The 20,549-nt window shown below is 53.3% G+C and overlaps 1 protein-coding gene across 1 annotated transcript in view; it reads right to left on the bottom strand.

The window, feature by feature from the left end:
- Window positions 1–32: 32 nt before the first annotated feature.
- Dnai1 (dynein axonemal intermediate chain 1) overlaps window positions 33–20,549 on the bottom strand; it is a 71,026-nt gene continuing 50,509 nt past the window's right edge. The window contains exons 13-20 of the mRNA XM_006986047.4: window positions 13,342–13,589; window positions 8,253–8,342; window positions 8,048–8,138; window positions 7,355–7,434; window positions 5,687–5,835; window positions 5,487–5,586; window positions 3,080–3,265; window positions 33–344 (exon numbers count right to left, since the gene is read on the bottom strand). Of these exons, the coding sequence (XP_006986109.1) occupies window positions 246–344; window positions 3,080–3,265; window positions 5,487–5,586; window positions 5,687–5,835; window positions 7,355–7,434; window positions 8,048–8,138; window positions 8,253–8,342; window positions 13,342–13,589 (1,043 nt within the window). The 3' untranslated portion in view covers window positions 33–245. The remainder of the gene's footprint in view (window positions 345–3,079; window positions 3,266–5,486; window positions 5,587–5,686; window positions 5,836–7,354; window positions 7,435–8,047; window positions 8,139–8,252; window positions 8,343–13,341; window positions 13,590–20,549) is intronic.

Genomic DNA, 20,549 nt, shown 5'->3' with positions numbered 1-20,549 from the left:
TGGGGGCTGTGTGGTAGAAAACACTAAAGGTATGAGTTTTCAACCAGGTTTATTTGTGTAAAGGGAGTGTGATGGAGGTGGAGAGTCAGGCCATGGAGAAGGGTGCTGCAACCACAAGAACTAGAATGTGGAAAGCAAATACCAGGACTTGGTCAGGGTGGGTACGTCCTTGGTGACTAGGCACCCTGGTGCCCAGGCAGAGCGCTCGCTATACGTGTTGGGTTGCGGCAGGCCGGGCCAGGCGCTCAGGTTTTGGTTTTGACTTCCCTCACGACGTTTAGCAGTTTGTCCAGCTTTGCGATCTCCACAGCTGGCCCCTTCTGCACTTCCTGCCCCTTCTTTTCCTGGGGAGAGGGGAAATGCCTCGTTTTAGATGCCACCCCTGGCTCCCCTGCCCAGCCTGCCCCAGCTATTCCCTGGCCCTCCCTGGCCCGGTAAACACTGGATTCCTGCTCCTCCCATTCAGTCCTCCCCCTACTCGGGTTAGGTGACTCAGAGGCTCATCGGAGGGCCTGTGAGGAGGACTCCAGCTCTAGCTCCAAAGCTTAGCAAGGGTGCTGGCAGGATTGGGGAAAGGCATTTATCTTCAGTCTCTCCGAAGCCGGCCATGGAGAGCTGTAGGCTCCAGGGAGAGGCAGGAGCTTTCTGTTAGGACCACCCAGGTTCAGCCCTGTAAAGAGGGGACAGATGTGTGCTGCAGGGGAGAGAGAGAGAGATGAGGACTAGGCCACAGGTGTCCTCACAGGCTTGGGGAGGGGTGCCACTTGATGCCAGTGGGGAAGGGACCAGGAGACGCATGAGAGCAGACAGAATTTTCCATGTGACTCCTTGTGGTGGGGACTGTATCTCAGATCCTGAGTTTATGATCCTCGCTCTCACCTGCAAAACATTCTAATGCTTCCACTGCTAAGTATGGCCCTGAAACAATGGAATTTTAGACACAGGTATGTTTGGCCCACAGGCTTGAAAATCCTGTAGCAGGCCACATCAGTCACATTCTCCCTGCTGTCCAGACAGTGGGCTGTGGACTGTGCCGAGACAGGCTGGGCAGCTGCCACTTCCTGCCTGCTCTCTCCCCTCCGCCACCTGTGCCCACTGTGTCCTGGCACCTGCCCCAGCCACACCTGCTGGGGCTGTAAGCTCAGAGGAGAGTGCCCAGGCAGCAGGCGCCTTCCTGGCTCCATCTAGCTGCAGCTACTCTGCAGAGCTCCAATTGCCTCTGGCCTTGACCCCTCCACCGGCTCCCAGGTCTGCTGCTGCAGCCCCTGGCACCCAGCCTGTGCTCTCGCCGTTACCCAGCTCCCTGCTCCAGGAGGCACAGGGCAGTCATCTTTTTCTCTCTCCCCATTCTCCGTCCATCATTAAGCTGTTTCTCGGCCGTACCTCATCCTTTGGTATTTAAGGGCCCTGATTTTTAGTTCCGTTGCTGCATCAGATCCCCCAGGAGCCTGGACAAGTCCCTTCCTGAGCCTCACTTTTCCAGCCTTACAGGAGGAAAAGAAAGACAGTTCTTGACCTCTGATGGCACTCCGAGGAAGTTCCCGGGAGAGGAGTTGAGACCTCTTGGGAAGAGCAAGGAATCTGCAGCTCCCAGAGAAAGGGCACCGGGGATGCCCAGAGGACTTCCTTCTGTATGAATCACTTGACTGCTGACAGGGTCACCTCACAGGAACTTCTAATCCTTCCAAGTACTAGCCCCCACTGTCCCTGCTCAGATCCCGGGTGATTTAGGTTTCCCGATTCAGAGTTCAGCTCTCTCAGCCACAACTGACCCTTGCTTTGTGAGGAGATGGAACTATGATAAATCTTGCTTCCCAGGATCACATCGGGTAGCATTCCTTCATATCTACCTCGCTCTGGGTGATGGGGCTATGCCCCTCTCCTAGAGAGTGACCATCGTCCTCCCAGGGGGCTGTCTAGCGCTGCCATCTTAAGCCTGCCCCTCATTAAATTAAGAACAGATTTTATCTGTTCTACAAACATTGCTGCCTCCTTTCTCCCTCCCGAGGCCAAGGAGCTGGGCTCAGCAAAGAGATTTAGACCATGCCTGACTCCCCCCAACCCCCAAAGCCCACCACAGCCCGCAGGCCACAGCTGCAGGCGCTTAGCAAGCCTTCTGAGTATTTATAGCCAAGTCCACCCCCTCCCCCAGCTGGCTACAATTACGGCCGTCCATACTTCCAGCCCATGCCTCCCTGGCCATGGTGGGGAATAGTCTATGCCAGTATCCAAAGGATGGCACACAGTCCCTGGCTGGGCAGGAACCCTTGGGGAAGAAGATGAGCCGAACGAGACAAGCCCCAGACCCTGCCCCAAACTGCAGTATGTGCCTCAAATTGTACCCTGGAGGTTCAATGGTCAGGGCAACTTGATGACTCTGACCCTGGCCCAGAGCTGGGCAGAGAGCAAAGGGCCATTTCTACTCTCATATACAAACGGGCTCTGTATTTTTTAAGCTGGGTTCTGAGGCTCTGGGTTTAGTCTAAGGCCTGTGCTGTGAAGCTTGAGTCTTAAGTCTGCATTTGGGCTCAGGTGTAGATTTGAGGGCATTGCTCTGGGCTTTGTGTCATACATTTGGGGTCCTTGGGCTCTGGTCTGGTTCTTCTCACCATTAGAGAGCCGAGAAACAGCATCCTGAACTCAGAAGGAGACCTGCATGGCCGCTGACCTAGTTACCCTGCTCACGGCTCACTTGCTCCTTCCTGGGGAGACTCACAGCTCCCAGTTCAGGGACCATTGGAGCTGAAACTCTATGTAAGCCCAGCAGCAATGAGTCAGCTAAGGCTTGAGTGCCTCTCCTGGTGACCTGTCCCGACATCCTGCACTTCCGGTAAGCCAATGGCGCTTGCCTCCCCCATGTTCCATGGCCACTTACTCTTTGGAAATCACCCCCGCACCCTACAGGATGCAGCAGGTCAAACTGATCTGTTACTTCACAAACCTTTTCCCCAGCCTCCTCATTCAGGCACCGATACCATCCTTACCTCGAATCCTTCAAGCCAGAAACTTGGGGTGGCCCCTGGCTCCTCCCTATCACCCCCCATCTCTTGATGGCAGCTAGGACTCCCGGAGCCCATACCTTTGGCATCTTTCGCAGGTTGGGAGAGAGCTTGAGACAGGTGATGTGCCCACGGTCATCGCCCACAATTATGATGGGGTGGATGGGGTTGAACTGCACATGGGTGATCTTGTTCTTCTTCTTGGCTACCACAGGCTGGTTGCAGATAGCTTCATACTTGTTGACAGCTAAGTCAAACACATGGGCCTACGGAGAGGCTAGCGTCATCAGTCGGGAGAATGGGGCCCTGGTCTCCCACCTCGGGCTTTCTGGAAACCCTACAGAAGGCTGACGGTCAGCACGGCCGAGCTAGCGACCGCAGAAGGGTCTTTATGTCAGCGTGCTTTCCTCCCATGATGAGGGAGTGAGGATAAAAAAGTTTAGAAATCTTAAGTCTATGCAGACTAAATAACAATAGCCGCTATGGGATGTATGTATGTGACATGAAAGCGGGGGGGCGGGGGGGGGACGCTTGGAGGGGACAAAGGGAACAGGCAAGGGGGATCAGAGGGATGGAGAGCACAGTGAGGGAAGAAGACGGAACAAATTATAACGACATGTATGTATAAAAATACCACAAAGAAACCCAAAGCCATATAAAAAGAACCAATAATGGCAGCTACCATTTATCCAGTCTAATATACTTACCATGTTCCAGGCTCTGGGCAGGAGTGTTACAAGGTTGGATCATCTAATTATACCCCTCACAACCACTCCGTATGGCAGTTCTGTTACTGTCCCTATTTTATAAATGAGGATTTGGAGGCCCTTGGAGGCTAACTTGCTTGTAAGTGGCGGAGCCAGGGGTTTATCCCAGCTAATAAATACAAAGTGCTCAGAGTTTGATGCCTAAGTGCCCAATAATGCCTGATATTATCTTTGCCTCACCGGGAGTCCAAATCACTATCAGCTCCTGCTGTGACAGCTAGCAGTCTCCTGCTTCTGCTCTTGCCCATCCACAATCCATCCTCCATGCTGTACCTCCGCTTCCCTTTAAAATTCTTCTCTCAGCCTCCTTGGAGCCAAATTCCATATACTGCCCAAGTCCTTTCCTCTCATCCCAAGCCCCCTGCCTTTGCTGACTGAGCCCAGGCATGTGGCCTCAGTTCCTAAGGCTGGACTCATTCCCATTCACACCTCAGAACACTGGAGTCCTGCTGCCCACCACACAGCTTCCCCACCTCATCTTCATAATGCTGCTCCTACAGAGCACAGGGGCCCCCACTTTTAACCCCAGCACTCGGGAGGCAGAGGCAGAGGCAGATGGATCTCTGTGAGTTCGAGGCCAGCCTGGTCTACATAAGAGGACAGGCAGGATGAGACAATAGAGAGACCCTGTCTCAAACAGAAAAAAGGAAAAGACTAAAGGCTAGTGCTCGTCTGTTAGCTCCCAGTTTGAGCGTCACCTCATCCAAGAGGCCTTTCCTCAGAAACCACCTGGCTCCCACCATCACCCCAGAGGCTTGCTGGGTAGCTCAGTCTGGCCTGCTGGCACTTGCCATCAATGCAGACTGGCTTCAGACTTTTGATCTCCGGCTTCCCCCTTCTGCATGCTGGGATTATAGGCACAGGCATGTATCACCAAACCTGGCTTCCTCTGATATAACGCTTTATCGAGGTAATAAGTCACATACGACAAGGTTCATCCATTTAACGAACCTAACGTATATACTTCTTGGTTTTAAGCATATTCACTTTTCAAGCCATTATCACAACCAATTTTAGAGTGTTTTTTTTTTCACCTACAAGGCAAACTTTGTACTCATAAACAGTCACCCCCCATTTTTTTCTCAACCCCTCTATCTGAAGCAGTTACAAATATACTCTGTATCTGTATAGATCTCTCTCTTGACATGATGCATACAGTGCACATCTGTTTTGGACATACCAGATATTTGTTCTTTTGTGTGTCTGGCCTGTTTGACTTAGCATAAGCTTTTCATGCCCATCTATGTTATCATATGTGTTCCTTGTCTGCTGAATGTGATCCTTTTGCATATACACTGCACTGTTCGCTGTTCATGACTTGATGGACACTGGCTTCTTTCACTTTTGGACTTATGAATAATGCTGCTGCTGTCAACACTTGATCCATGGACACTTCTGGAGGGGGGTGGCTGGCTCACTACCTTACAGACCAGTGACTGGCCCAGAGGCTAGGCATCCTCTAACCCACTCACAGGGACCTCAAGGAAGACAACTTCTGGATGGCATCTCAGCTCCCCAGAGGGCCTGTTCTTCCGTGAGGCCCCCTGTGATGAAGAATTCCTCCACACTTCCCTTCATAGTCTGGCCTTTAAAATACATAGTCCTCTGTCTCATCACCCCTACTGACCTGGGGTGGCATGTGGTGGGCTCTCTAGGAAGAGACCCTGAGACACCTTCTGGTCTCCATGGTGGCTCCGCAGGGTGAGAAAGGACTACTCACCTTCCCATCTGTGGTGACCGCTGCAAACACCGTGGAAGAGTATGGTGCCCAGGCCACGTCACCCACGGCTGAGTTCAGGTCATAAATGAACATGGGGGTCCTGCAGTGGCAAAAAGGTCAAGCCCGTGACGCAGAGGGTTCATAGTGCCAGAGCCGAGGGGAGGGCCTGGGGCAGGGGAGGGCCAAGGCAGGCCCCTCACTTGATGGTGTGGTCCCAGATCTTCACGGTCCAGTCAGAGCTGCAGGACATGAAGACCTTGGTGTGGAATGGGTTCCATATCACAGCATCCACGGCCATGTTGTGAGCATCATAGGTGTCCAAGAATTGGCTGGAGTAGGATTTAGAGCACTATGGAAGGGAAGAGGATGGGTGATTCAGGAAGGTTGAGATCAACAGTGAGAGAAAAGTCAGCGGCAACCTTTCCCAAGGGGCCCTAGAGGACCAGCACCTGAGCCTGACTGTCCATCTGCGCATGCCCCCTCCCCAACTCCTAAAGGAAGAGGAAGCACTGAAGGACTGGGGTTTGGGCTGGGCACGGAGCCCTCCTGGAGGGTGAAGGGAAATGACTGACCAGAAAGTGACCTCTCTCTGTTGCAAGGCAAAGTGGGTCTCACGCCCCGGGCAAGGGTGGGGCACAGCCTGATCTCCTGTCCACGCTAGAGCCTTGGTAGACAGAGCCACGGGTTTACTGCAGCTCAGACATCATCCAGGCCGCAGTAAGCAGCGCCCGGCCTTGTACAGGTAAGAGCAGGTGTGGAGCCAGGAGCCGACTCAGATCTCCCATTCAGTGTCTGCCCTGGCCAGCAAGCCTCTCCCCTTCCCTCCAGGAGACAAAGTGGCCAGTCTTTCCTTCCCCTGCCTCTCTCCAGCAGCCACAGGGAGGGGTGGAGAGGGGGTGGGGACCTCTTTTGCATTCAGACCAACTCGGGCTGGGCCTCTGGGGCTCCCGGGAGGCTGTCTGTAATTAACATTCTGAGTCTCTGAGCCTAAGAAAAGCTCACAGCAAAGCTATTTCTGGACGATGGAGGTTCAGAGGGATGTTCACCTACTAACACTGAGACATGGTGGCAGAAAACCGGCCGGGAGGCTGTGTCCTGCTGGCGGCTGTGTACCTCATCCTCGGAGAGGACTCTGTTGGATACCTGGCCTTCAAAGCCGGGCTCCAGTTCAGATCTCCTCCAGGAAGTCTGCCCAGAATGGCCTCGCTTCCCCCAAGCCCCTACTCCCCTACTCCCATGTCTGCCTCTTAGGAGAGGAGGAAAGAGACTGGATCGAGCTACTCTCCAGATTCTCCATCACCTTTCCCGGCTGCAGCCTCTCTTCCTGCCACCCAGCAGACCAAGGCACGCGTGCATTCCTGGACTGGTGAGATGGCGCAGCAAATAAAGGCGCTTGCTGCTAAGCCCGGTGACCTGAGGTCAACCTTTGGAAAAGCGCAAGCTATCTGCTGAGCTCCACACATGTACTGTGGCGTGCATGTGTCCCCAACGCCACCACTAAATAAGTAAATGTTTAAAAAAAAAAAAAAAAAAAGAGCTTGCAGGACGGTCAGTGGCTGAAAGTCCTTGCCACCAAACCTGAAGACCTGAGTTAGAGCCCCACAGGCCACAAAGTTGTCCTTTGACCTCCACATGCACACTATGACATGAGTGTTCACAAAATACACACACACACACACACACACACACACACACACACCAATTAAAAAGAACTTTTAAAAAAAGAAATGCATTCTTCTCCCCCACAAAAGGCTTCCAGAAGAGTGAACACTAGATGGTGTCAGAAGGGGATGTGTTGAATACTACACCCTCCCTGGGTGCTTAGGTCCACGTGGCCCTGTGAGGAGCTGACGGGCATGCTGCCTCACCTTGTAGATTTTCCCCTCCTCTGTGCCCACCAGGAACATGTAGTCGATCTCCCTGTGGAAGTCAAAGGCAGTGCCACAGCCTAGGAAGAAGAGGGCCAGACTTAGCCTGGTTCTCCCAGGGAACCTCCCACCCAGCCCAGTGCAGGACAAAAAGAACTAGGCTGTAAAGGCTGGGCTCGGGCCAGGGAAACAGAAACTGGACCACGGGCTCGCTTGCCCTAGGCAGTTAGGACGTTGCAGACAAGAATGGGGGACTGGGTAAACAAGGCAGGAATTGAGTTAAGCAGGGTCAGGGTCACAGTAAACAGGGATGGGGGTCTGCAAACAGGGACATGGTCTGTGCAAACAGGGATAGAGTCTGCATAAACAGGGTAGGAATTGAGTAAACAGGGACAGGATCTGGGTAAACAGGGCTTAGATCTGCATAAACAGGGATGGATCTGCAGAGCAGCACCTGATCTGCATAAACAAGAGCAGGGTCTGCACATGGGAAGGGACCTGCCTGAAGAGCGGTGTGTGCCAATGGTCAAGGGCCCCGCCCATAACATTGGGCTTTTCTGTCTCCTCCAGTCTAGGCTCCGGTACAAAGGAGGGGAGAGCGCTGGGAAGGTAAATGGCCACTGTCACTGATCCTGGGGTGCTGGGGCTGAACGGGTCTCATCAGGCTGGAGGTGTGAGGGCTGGGGTTCCTACCTACAGTGTGCAGCTGCAACCCCTCAGGGATATCTGTGGCGCTGCTCCCCTCTGCCTTCAGCTTGATGACGTCCGTGTGAACCAGCTCACTCTGCAGTCAGAGAGGATGGGGACCGGGGAGGGGGGATTGGTTGGTTCAGTAGCTCTTTGCCATCTAGCTCCTCCCACTTCACCCCTCCACGACCCTTATCTGGGAAACAGGCACCTTTACGAGGGTCCATGACACAATCCTGCCGTCAGAGGACACAGAGAAGAAGTTAAGGTTGTTGTCCATGTCGTCCTTCTGCCATTTGACCTGAAATATCACAAGCCACTCTGTCAGGGTGTTGAGTTAGGGCGGCAGGCGGGGCACCCCATGTACCCATCCGGGGCTCAGCTAGAAGTTTCTGGGAGCCCATTTTCCAGAACTCTATAGTGAGACCTCCCAGTCTCATTTCACTCAGCTCCGTTTCCAACCTGGGGGCCACAGTATCAGCCAGAGCATTGCCCTAGGATGCGCTTTTGGCAGTAGTGGTACCCAATTTCTTTCTGTGTTCGGTTCTAGCAGTCTAGTTATGGGAAGTTCTGGTTCTGGGTTTAATCTCCCCACACAGCCATGGAAAGGTCAGAGCCCCACAACTAGTTTTTCACTTAGGAAATGGAAGTCATGAGAACATGTGAGAAGAAAAAGATCAAGTGTGTGTAAAATCTTCAGAACACTGCCCATAGTAAATGTTCAAAAAATACCAGCTAATGCAGCCACACCTTCAGTTTGATGACATTGTGTGAACTGACTCCCAGCATTCAGAAGGCTGAGGCAGGAGGATCATGAGTTCTAAACCAGCCCAGGCTAAACAGCAAGACCCTGTCTCAAAAGCGAACAAAATCTCTAGCTAGCTAATATCCTCATTACCACCATCGTCCTAGGAAGGTGGGCTGCAAGCTTCTGTAGGGCTTGTTCCCTGCTCAGTGGGTGAGGGGAGGGAGTCGGTCCCCTCTGCTAGGCTCGGCCTTTCTCTTGAAAGTCTCCTTTGTTCCCACCTTCAAACCGACACCAGCTCCTGCTCCCAGAATCTTGCTCCCAAATCCCAGATTTGAGCTGCACTTCTCCATCTGCAAATCCGGGTTAATTATCCTGCCCCACCCGTCTTCTCAGGGCTGGAAGCAAACATATGGGAAAGTGTTTTGGAGACAGAGCTGTTGTCTTATGAAGATGACACGCTTGAGGCTCGAGTTTCTGTTGCCAGATGTGGAGGCTTGGCCAAGCCAAGTCCCAGAAAGCCGGGGTGGGGCTGGGTGCCCAGAGCCTTCCATCCTCCGACTCCCTCCAGACTCCCCATGCTGGGACCCCTGTCCAGTCCCCTCCCTCTGTCACAAGCTGAGGTCCAGAGAGGGAGGCCAAGAAGCCAGGCCTGTTGCCTGTAACTGCTGTTGCCTGCAACCGCAGCTGTCACCATGGCTGCTGGTGTGTGTGTGTGTGTGTGTGTGTGTGTGTGTGTGTGTGTGTGTGTGTGTCTCCATCCAGCCCCTAGGCCTGGTGAATCAGATTGGAGTCGCTGCAGGAGGCAAGGCTGAGTCCTGCCTGGGCCTGTCTGGGTAGCGGGTTCTCTTTTGCTTTCTCGGGGAGGCCAGGAGGCTGCAGAGGCGGTAACGCACAATATGGATGGATCTTGAGCCCACTTCCCCTTCTGAGCAAACACGGTCCCTTTAAAGGGGGGAGGGGACGAAAGATGTCAAAGGCCAGGCTGTAAGAGGCGCAGGGGAGCTGCAAAGGGAAGTGTTTAATGAGCAGACGCCGGCACTCATGGAAATTGTATTTCACACCCCACTTAGCAGCTTCATGCCCAGTGTGTGTGTGTGTGTGTGTGTGTGTGTGTGTGTGTGCAAATTACACACGCACTCCAACAGTGGAGGTGAGAGGGAAGGGATAAAGTGGAGAGGGAAGGTTTACCAACAGGGTCCAGAGAATCAGTGAGCACCCAGGGACCAGTGTGGGGAGCATTGCATAGAATTCTTCTTCTCCCCCTTATCTGATCATGACAGAGTGCTGGACCGGTCTCTCCTCATACTTTCTTCCTGTTCCCTTTCTAGAACTGTACAGCACGGAGTGTTCCTGGTTAAGGCTTCACAGTAGGGTTTGATCAGGGCTCAGGCACCCATGCGGGCCACCTAGGGAAGGAGCCTATGCACTATAGGACAGGAGCAGTCTTAAAGCCCGGGCTTCACAGCCTCCTGTGGCTTCCAGTGGCCAACACAACAGACTGCCCCAGACTGGTGACTGAGTCCATAACGAAGTCTTGTGTCCAGACACTCAGCACAGTCCCGTTAAGAAGGACCTGGTTCTTAGGTCTTGGACATCTCATTCAACCAGTCAGGCTTGTCTTAAAGCCCCAGGGTTCTAATAGCACAGCTTCCCCTCTGCCTTTTCTGTTCATCTGTGGTCACACAGGTTCCTCCCTGCCATTTCCCACATCTACTGATGCCCGACTGGCACCCCAAATCCCAGCAACACGACTCTTCCCTTTCCCCATGTCTAAGCAACTCCTTCTGTTGATGCCCCTGCCCCAGCAGCTTCCCACCCCGTGTCCACATCTCCATCTCCACTACCTCTGCCCTTCCCCAGCCTTCAAAAGTTTTCATGCTGTAGCCAGATGCCTTTCCAAACCACTGCCGTGACTGTTACACCTCCACCCGAATCCTCCGATGATTGTGATTTTCCAACTACGCTCATAGGATGTCTTAGCCCCCCTCCCGCCCCGCCCCCCACCCCCCAGGAAGAACCGCAAGAGGCAGCAGAGAGGACAACGGGGACAGACCGGTAGGGAAGCGAGGCCCTGGCTTTATCAGAGCAGTTCTGCTCTCATCTACATGTTGTGCTTTTATTTGAAAACACTGATGTGTAATGCCCAAGCTAAGCACACTCCCACCTGGGTGCCTGTCCCTCCTCAGCTCTTCCCTCCCCCCCTTCACATGCTCTGAATGATGTCCTGTTCCCCAGAGGGTCGCTATGCTTGAGGCCCTTTATTATTGCCAGGGACTCCTTTTGTCACAGTGACATCCTTTAAAATCCAGATCAGGAGCCAGGTGCTCCCAGCATTCCAGAGGCAGAGGCAGGAGGATCTCTGTGGGTTCACGGATGGGCTGGTCTACACAGTGAGTTCCAGGACAACCAGGGCGATGCAGGGAGACTCCGTCTCAAAAAAAATAGAATAAAACAAAAATCCAGATCAGAGGTTATTTCCTCTAGAAAGAGCTCGTGGCCTCCGGCCTCCAGCTCTCTCTGCACGCTCACATTCAGCACGGAGAGGTCTGCCTGCCCCCAGAGGCCCTTCAGCCTCTCAGTCACTACAGGAGCAAACAGGGCGGAGTTAATGGATGGATGATGGAGGGAATGAGAGGAAAGAAGGAAACAGGAAGTGGATAGATGAGTGACAGATGGCTCCTCTCAGGTTCCGGGCCATGACGGTAGCCTGAGCCTGGATTTTGCAAAGAAAGATAGCTGCCCTGTTTTCCTGGCAGGACAGAGGAGAGCAGACCACCCTGTCCAGGTAAACTGAGTATTCCGGGACGACTCTGCTATTTGATTTAGAGAACATGGCAGAGGAGGAACAGGGTGCTTGGTCGGCATCGACCCCACAATCCTGGATTTGAGGAGAGGGAGGGTGGTCAAGTCAACTATGGATGCTTCATGCTTGGCCTTGCGCTGTCTAGGCTGGGGGAGCAGGGTCAACGGGCTCTGAAGCCTTTGGTGACATCCTCTTCATTTCTGGAGAGTTCCATGTGTATGGAGATGATGAATTGGGATGTGGACTTTCGGGTGGACAGAACCTCACGGCCCTGCTTTGTAGAGTGAGATCAGAAAGGTACGTGGCTGAGGGCTTCCTCTTTGACACCATTTGCCCCTGGCTCTGGGGAAAAGCTGAGGCTGAGAGGGTGCCATGTCCCGGGGCCTAGGAAGCCTACTCTCCGATCTGGCCTATCCGGAGTGCATATCCCGTGCTGGGGGCAATGGACTCAGGGCCAGAAGAGGTGAGCACAAAACACCTGCCTAAAGATCATTGGGGTGGCCAGGCAGTGGTGGCGCACACCTTTAATCCTAGCACTTGGGAGGCAGAGGCAGGCGGATCTCTGAGTTTGAGGCCAATCTGGGCTCCAGAGGAAAGGCGCAAAGCTACACAGAGAAACCCTGTCTTGGGAAAAAAAAGATTGTTGGGGCAAGAGGGCAGAGGAAGGCAGAGCCCTGAGTATTGCCTGAAGAGACCAGAGACTCGGGGAAATTTGAGGCAGAAATCCAACCTCAGATTCTCTCAGACCTGCCCATGAGGGTGCTCCATGGCTTAAAGAGGTGGAGCCTTGCCGGGCAGTGGTGGCACACGCCTTTAATCCCAGCACTCGGGAGGCAGAGCCAGGCGGATCTCTGTGAGTTCGAGGCCAGCCTGGTCTACAGAGTGAGATCCAAGAAAGGCACAAAGCTACACAGAGAAACCCTGTCTCGAAAAACAAAAACAACAACAAAAAAAAAGAACCACAAAAAAAAAAAAAAAAAGAGGTGGAGCCTTTGGGACACAGTGGAGATGGCCTGCTCTCCAAGTAAGACAAAAGCTTTGCCTAACCTGTCTAGAGAGAGGGATGCTACAACTCGACTCAAGAACCGACTGCCCACCAGACTCTCCAGCGCCCCCCAGAGGGCATGCAACAGGCAGTGCCATTCCTATCTGGGAACATCCCCAAATCTTGCTCAGGCGGCAGAGGAAGGTCCCTTTGGGTCCCGGAACTTTATAGGTGAGGATCCGGAACCGGAAGTCCTGGAGGTGTCAGTTCTGGCTGCTGAGGTACTGATGACACCAGCGAGTGAGTCTTGGCAGACAGTCAAGGTCTTCATGATGGAACTCATGGGCAGCAGACGCCAGCTCTTTGTAGTGTGTTTGTTTGTTTCTTTTGTTGTTGTTGTTTTCCCCCAGACAGGGTTTCTCTGTGTAGCCCAGGCTGTCCTGGAATTCTTTCTGTAGACCAAGCTGTCCTCAGACTCAGAGATCTCCATGCCTCTGCCTCCCAAGTGCTGGTATTTAGGGCGTGTGCCGCCGCCGCCGCCGCCGCCGCCGCCGCCGCCACCACCACCACCCCCTCCCATAGACCCCAGCTCTAAAAGAAAACTCCCGAGTCTCACGTTTGCCCTTCTCCGCCCCTTCTCATGTCCAGATCCTGGGCTGGATCCCTGCCGTCCCCAGCCCCTTGCGCGTGGTTTTCTCCTCCCCAGGGTCCCTCATGCGTGGCCCCGGAGCCCCCATGCTCTTCCCACCAGGTCCTGGGCTGACCTGCCACACAGGGTCCGTGTGCTTGCCAGACTTGGAGGTGCTACGGAAGCAGGGCTGCGAATGAGGTTTCTTGAGGTTGTAAATGGCCACGTTGCCGTCGTAGTAGCCCGCAACCACCAGGTAGGGGTGGTCTCCGTGCATGTCCAGACACATGATGCCGCTCTCACTGCTGAAGATGTACTCGGGGAAGCTGGGGTTCTTCATGCTGTAGAGCAGCAGCATGCCCCGGCTCTGCTTCATGAAGTCATCTGCCCAGAGGAGACGGGAGACTGCAGATGAAGGCGGCCCATCTGTTCTGCCAGGGGAGCCCCCTTGCTTGCACCCCACCAGATGAGTAGGCCCCACCTGGCTGTGCCGGCCAGAGAACAGGGGAGGCCTCTTGGCCTTCCTTCTGTGACTATGAAGTGGAAGTGTGAGTTTGGCCCTCTCCTCTGATGGACAGATCGGTCCAACAGCTGGAAAAGGTGACTAGGCCAGTCATCAACAGTCACCCTCTATTCTCTCTAGGGCACGGAACAGGGGCGCGCAAGCTCAGGCGGTTGCTGTTTGCAGAATGGGAGTGGATTTCAGCAGGGGTATCCTCAGCAGGGGTTCGGATACCCAGGTTAGGGGCAGGCTGCTGTACAATACACACCCAGATACCCACGTTCCTCCCAATCTTCAGCCAAGGACAGGAATTAAGCATGAACTAGTGTGCTGTTGTCTAGCCAGGCATGGTGATATAGGCCTATAGTCCCAACACACTTAGGAGGGGCTGAGGCAGGAGGATTACAGGTTCAAGGCCAGCCTGGGAAATTTAGTTAAGAGGAGGGGGGGAGGGAGAGCAAGGAGGAGAGGCAGGAAGGGGGAGAGGAGAGAGGGAGAAGAGGAACAGGACGGGGTGGGGGTACACAAAGCCCCAATTTCGGTCTCCAGCTCAGCAAGCAGGACAAAGCAACAAAGGCATGCTGTTGTCTGAGGTCAGCCCATGCTGGCCACCTGTAAGCATCTCCTCGTAACTTCACCCCACAGTTCCCAAGAGGAGCTGTGCTCGGGCACTAAGCAGACCTCCAGTATCTGGAAGTCTCTAGCCAAGCAGGTCAGGCTTCCACAGGCCCACCCAGCCCAAGAGCAGATCTTGGTGATCAATGATGAAGCACTCAGCAAAGGTCCTCTTCCCAACCTGCCCACGTTATCCCCTGCATTCGTAGTGACTATCCAGATACCCGACTATTGGGTAGCACATAGACCCATCCCTCACGTCCAGTTCTCTTGCTGTCCAGACCTCCAGCCTCGCCAAGCTCAAGGAGCCAGAGCTGGAAAGATAAAAGATAGACTACTAGTGCGGTCCTCCATCTTGTACATCCTACCCCAGGCAGCCTTGACCTTTCCATTTTCCCTGTTCCAGGGCTTCCTCCTCTAGCCTAATGGCTGCAGAGCCTGGCCATGAACTGCAAAGTAGCCAGTCCTGAGGTGTTCAGTGGTGTGGGGAAGATATGGAAAACAAGGCCAGCTTGATGAGTTTGGGTTAGTCATTTCTTTCTGTCTCATTTCTAAGGCATCCCACATAGTCCCTGGACTCACTCAGGACATGACCTCAGCCATTATCACCCCAGGTATTGCCAACCCAGAGACTTTGCAAAGACCAGGCTTATGGAAAAGCCCACTTTCCTTTGCTGGGATGAATCATCACTAGTCCTGAGGCTCTGTTCAGGAACCTTCTCTAGACTCCCTGCATGCGGGGAGGAGCCACATTGACAGTGGGAGCTTCTAGGGTCCAGCCCGAGCCACGGAGAAGGTGGCGCAGGAAGGAAAATGTTTCTGTCCTAGGGGAAGCGAGCTTGGGGCCTCAAGATCCCCTTGTAACAGGGCCAGGCCTTAGCCCAAGTGATGGAGGTGCCGTTCAGGCCATAAAACTCAGCACGTAGACAGCTCCACCTGCCAAAACTAAAACAAAGATCTGATCTGCCAGAGTCCGGAGTTCTGGGAAAGTCTCTGAATGTACTAACCTTGCTCTTTAGCTTCTGTGGTTCTGCTTCTAGCTACTGAGGTGCGTCAACCCAGGACATGGGTTTTGTGCCTAAAGCTCACCCTGAGAAAGACTTGGTACCACCCTGGGATCCTGAGCATCCAGTGTAGCAGTGACCTGCCAGCTAAGACTTTCTATCGGCTTAAACCCACGTCCAAGCACTCTTCTCTGGTGGATACCCCACAACACCCTGAAGCCAAAGCCACAGCAGGGGGGGTTGCCTTGAAGTAGGTGGGGAGGAGCTGGCAGTATGCCCATCTGTGAGCTTCTGGGTGGGCCCCCAGGATTAGTTCTCCAAGGGAAGAGATCTAGATCTGGCCAAGGCCATTGCCATTCTTGAAGGGCTAGAAATGGCCACTGCTGCTCCTTGGGTTCATCAAGCAGACCCTGAGCACCTGGCCTGCCTCTCCCTACCTCCCACCCTTTTGCTCCTGGTTCGCCCTGCAAGGTCACCAGCTGGAGGGGAGCCACTGGGGTTTCTGATTCCAATCTGTCCTCCATACTAGAAGACTGACACAGGGTATGAGCGGGGCAGGCAAGAGCGGCAACCGCAGCCTGAAGCAATGGTGGGTGAGGCTGAGTGCAGCACCGTGGGCCTGGCCCCTTGGTAGGCAGCGGTGATGAGCTCCTTTCTCTAGACAAACTCCACGCAGTGCTCACAACCACTGAAGCCAGGAAAGGTGGGTAGGGAGCCCTAGGCTCCTTAGTAACTCTGACTGATTTGCTGAATCACTGGCACAAGAAGCCGCCATTAGGGCCTACTAACTTAATACATGGATAAACTGGGTCTCCGAGGGGAAATGGTCTACTTGCATGCCTAATACATGCCACATGGTATCCTTTCAATAGCTGAACTTCTCTTTCTCTGCTAACCTGGTCTTTGAAGTTGTTTTTATTTATTCACTTGTGTGTATGGAGGCACTCACATGCATGGCAAGCATGTGGAAGGCAGGGGACAATGTGTGGGAGTCATTTCTCTCCTTCTACTCTGAGTTGCAGGAATATGGCTTCGTTTGTCAGACTTGGTGGCAAGCACCTTTACCTGCTGGGCCATCTTGCCAGGCCTGGTAATTTGGTCTTTACATGGAAAAGGACAGAGGAAGGGGCAGAGCCAGCCAGCATAGTGTGGTGGTTATTGGCAAAGCCAATACACACCTCCGGGTTCTGGACTAGACAGTGTGTGAGGCACAGGGCAGTGAAGGGTGATAAAGGGAGAGGCTGTGCAGAGAGAAGCAGATGTCATGGATAAGGTCCACAAAGAACAACCAATGACACTAGTGTGGTGGTCAAGTGCATGCTGGGATTCAGTCCCACTTCCTCCACCTGGCTTTGGAGGTCTCTGTCACTTCCAAGTAAAGGAGTCCTCTTTGAGAGGTGGTGGTGATGCACATTTTTATCCTAGCACTTGGGAGGCAGAGGCAGGCGGATCTCTGTGAGTTGGAGGCCAGCCTGGGCTACAGAGAAAGTTTCAGGACAGCCAGGGCTACACAGGGAAACCCTATCTCAACCCCATCGCCACCACCAAAAGGGAGTCCTCCTTGATACGGAGCACAATTGCTAGTCCTGGTTAGAGTATGTGTTTTGTGACTTTTAGTTCAAGGCTCCTTTTGTCAAATACTTCGAGAAAGCAGAAAGAAACCTCATCTGACTGGGGTCTCCTCTTGACTCTTGTACTGTGAATGCCTCATTCCTGACCTCAGTGGCTCGTTGAGTTCTCGTGATTCCACTTTACACGTCTACCCAGTGTGACATCACAGCTCTAAGCCCCAACAACCCCACATGATATCCTCATCTTATCTAGAAACCATTAAATGACAACATTACTGCTCAAACCACGAATGGTCCTCACGTGGCATCATCTGTTAGTGTCATCATTGCCCAATCATCCAAACATCTTAGAATGATATCATCAGCCAGGGCACCAGAAGCCCGATGATGTCATTGCTCAGCTGCCCAACATTCCCAGTATACCACGAACCAAGTCACCAGGAGTCTCAGTATGACATTAGGATCACATAGTGCCTCAGTTACCAATGAGATCGGAAGCCTTGGATCTCTCTCCTGGGGGTGCTTTGCTCTTAATGCCACAGACTTTCTAGTTCCAGTGACCCCAGATGGGAGTCACCTAGCTTTCCCTTTGTATAATAAGGCAAAGACTCTAGTTTGGGGCCAATGAAAAAAATTAGAGATTTCAGGAAGTACATGCGGCTAGGTATAACGGACAGTGGAACAGAGGGAGGGGAAAGGTCTAGGAGTGAGGAAGTCCACTAGTCTTGATAGTCTCTGGGAATCCTTCCAGAACATTCAGTTACCAGGGCTCTGGCTTCCGAGAAAGTGCTGTTTCCCACCATCAGTATGAAGCATGGAAAAAGATGAAGGTAAAGATGGAACACGTCTCGGCACACATCTCGTTCTTCCTGGTGACCGAGTCTGTTTCCTGCTAACCCCACTGCTGTTCAGTCCCCCTGGCCTTCCTGAGGCTCCCATTGGTGATCCTCAAGGTTTTCAGGGGGAGCATCAACCCCTATTGACAGAGCCTTATCATCCAAAACCACCATCTCAGGGAGCCGGAGGGAGGGAGAGACAGACAGACAGACAGACAGACAGACAGACAGCTACTCTTACTGGGGACCCAATCTAGGCAAGTACTACACCACTGAGCCTAGCTCTCTTCTTATTTTTTCTTTGGAAACAGGGATGTCACTAAGTTGCCCTGGCTGGCCTGAAACTTACTCTGTGGCCGGGGCAGGCCATGACCTTGCCATCCTGTTTCAGCCTCCTGAGTAGCTGGGATTACAATGTCTAGGCCACTAGGCCTGGCCTCGTGTACCTGTCTTAATTCTACCGTAGACCAAAGTTCTGACTGTCTTCAGCTCTGCTCCTGGAGCCCTGGCAAAACAGTATCCAGTGAGCAACACAGATCATCGTCTTCTTAAACCGGAACCTATCGCTGGGGGCCCCAGACCCACAACTACCACCCCTGTCCCATACAGTTCTGGGTTCTGAGGGGTGGGCACTGGAGAGCATTCTGGCTGCAGAGGAACTACTCCGGACTCACGGAGAGCATGGCAGGTGGAGGGCATGTTGGGGCACCAGGCTAACACCAGGTCAGTGGTCATTAGGAAGTAGGTGCCAACTGCAGAGACAAAGATACCATGCCAGCCTTGGCTGGCAGGCGTCTTCTCGTACTGCGGCATCCCAAACAAGGCCAGCCTAGGACCGGTTCCAAGGCAGCAGCTGTTCGATGACTCCCTTATTAAGTCATGCAGGAGGCACTTGGAGGGGGCGTGGAGTAGGCAGAATAATGCCCCCCCACAAATGTCCACATCCTAATCCCCGGGGCCTATAAATATGTCACTTTGTATGGCAAAAGGGACTTTGCAGATGTGATTAAGTTAAAGACCTTGAGATGGGGAGATTATCTTGGATTATCCGGGGGGATTGATGTAATCGTAAGAGTTCTTATAAGGGAAAGAAGGCGGCAAGCGAGTCAGAGACTCAGACATGACGGCAGAAGCCGATGTCAGGGTGATGCAGTTGCTGGCTGGAAGGGGGCCACAAGCCACGGAATGCAGGCAGCCACTAGAAGCTGGAAACAGAAAAAGAAACAGGTGCTCCCTGGGGGGCCTCCAGAAGGAACACAGTCCTGCTGACACCTGATTTTAACTCGGTGTAATCCATCTTGCGAGTCTGGCCTCCAGAGCTCAGGAGAGATGTGGTGCTTAAGCCATTGTGTTTGTGGTTCTCGGCTGCTGCAGCAACAGGGACCAAACATCAGAGGCCTGCGGGAAGGGCGGCCCAACGCTAATTTTAGGAGCCAGAGCAACGACACCTTTTCCTGGGTGATACAGAAGCAGTGCTACGCGTCAGCCGAATGGCCGCCCCGGTCCTCAGCCCTTCTGATAACAGCAGTGCAACTCTCTCCATTTCCCACCCTGCCCCCCACTCCGCCGCCTCCGACTCTGGGAACAGAAATGCCCCCTTGTGTGTTGGGATTTCCACAGGCAGAGGACCGGCCCAAGGCTGCCATGGAAAAGGGTCTTGATCCCAGGAAAGTTCCAAACCTCAGGCATGGCCGGAGGCACCAGACAAGCCGGGCTCGGGCTCTCAGGCGATGGATGGGCTTTCCTAGGCATCCTTGTCAGATTGGGAGTTGTATTTAAACAGTGTGGGAAATAAGAGCAAGGCCTGGGAGACAGAATACATCAATTGGGACATTTAATTTGATTTAGGGAAAATGAGGCAAACATTTGAGAACCTAAATAACTAACCAGTAATTAAACTAACAACGAAATGCCCTTGCACTGCAACCCGGCAAGCTGGTGGCCTTTATGGACTGTATTTACAAAGAGACCTGACAACATAATTACTCCTGTAAATTTTACGAAGCCTGCAGCTAAGGAGTGATGGATTCTGTGTGTGGAGGGTGAACAGGGAGAAATGAGGTGGATGAATTTCCATTTTCAGTAAATGAAATTAACACGGCTTAATTAGTGAAGCTGACAAATAAATGATCGGGAAAGATTTAAGCCCTTATGAGTGTATCTCTGGCCTGGGCAAGTTCAAGGGACCGGGCAGGAATGAGTTTAGTGCTTGGACTGTAGGGCTGCTGTTGGTCTCCTTTGAGGTGCTGCCCCGGAGAAGGACTGGGCAGGACAGCTGGCTCCTTTGCCCTTCCAATAGGGGACCTGCTGGGACGCTCCCTGCCTCATCTCCTGTGGGGTAGCCTCGGGACCACACAGAGTTTCTGGAATCTGCTATGCCATCCCCGCCTGACAGACCCCGAGGAGTCTCCATTTCCCTGCTATGCGCTGGCTAATGAGCTGGAACGGACCCCTTTGGTCTCACAGGCTGGCACAGTCACATCCCGGCTGTTCCGAGACCGTCTCTTCCTGAACTGACTCTTTTGTCTCCAATATCCCTGCATCCCTTTCACCTGCAGACAGCCTCTTTCTCTCCTGAGCTGGGAATGTGGAGCCTGAACTCTCGGTGCTTTGAGCAGCCTAGCATGCTGGTCCCAGAAGCCATAGTGCGAAAGCAGATGTGGATCCCCACCCCCTCCCCACCCCCAAACCCCCACCCCTACCCCTGCCACACACACACACACACACACACACACACACACACACACACACACACACACACACCCTTTCACGTGATTTTTGAGACAGGGTTTCTCTGTAGGCTGTCCTGGAACTCA

Source organism: Peromyscus maniculatus, chromosome 2 (genome assembly GCF_049852395.1).
Source record: "Peromyscus maniculatus bairdii isolate BWxNUB_F1_BW_parent chromosome 2, HU_Pman_BW_mat_3.1, whole genome shotgun sequence".
NCBI classification, from domain to species: domain Eukaryota; kingdom Metazoa; phylum Chordata; class Mammalia; order Rodentia; family Cricetidae; genus Peromyscus; species Peromyscus maniculatus.
This window is presented reverse-complemented; position numbering and strand designations above follow the sequence as displayed.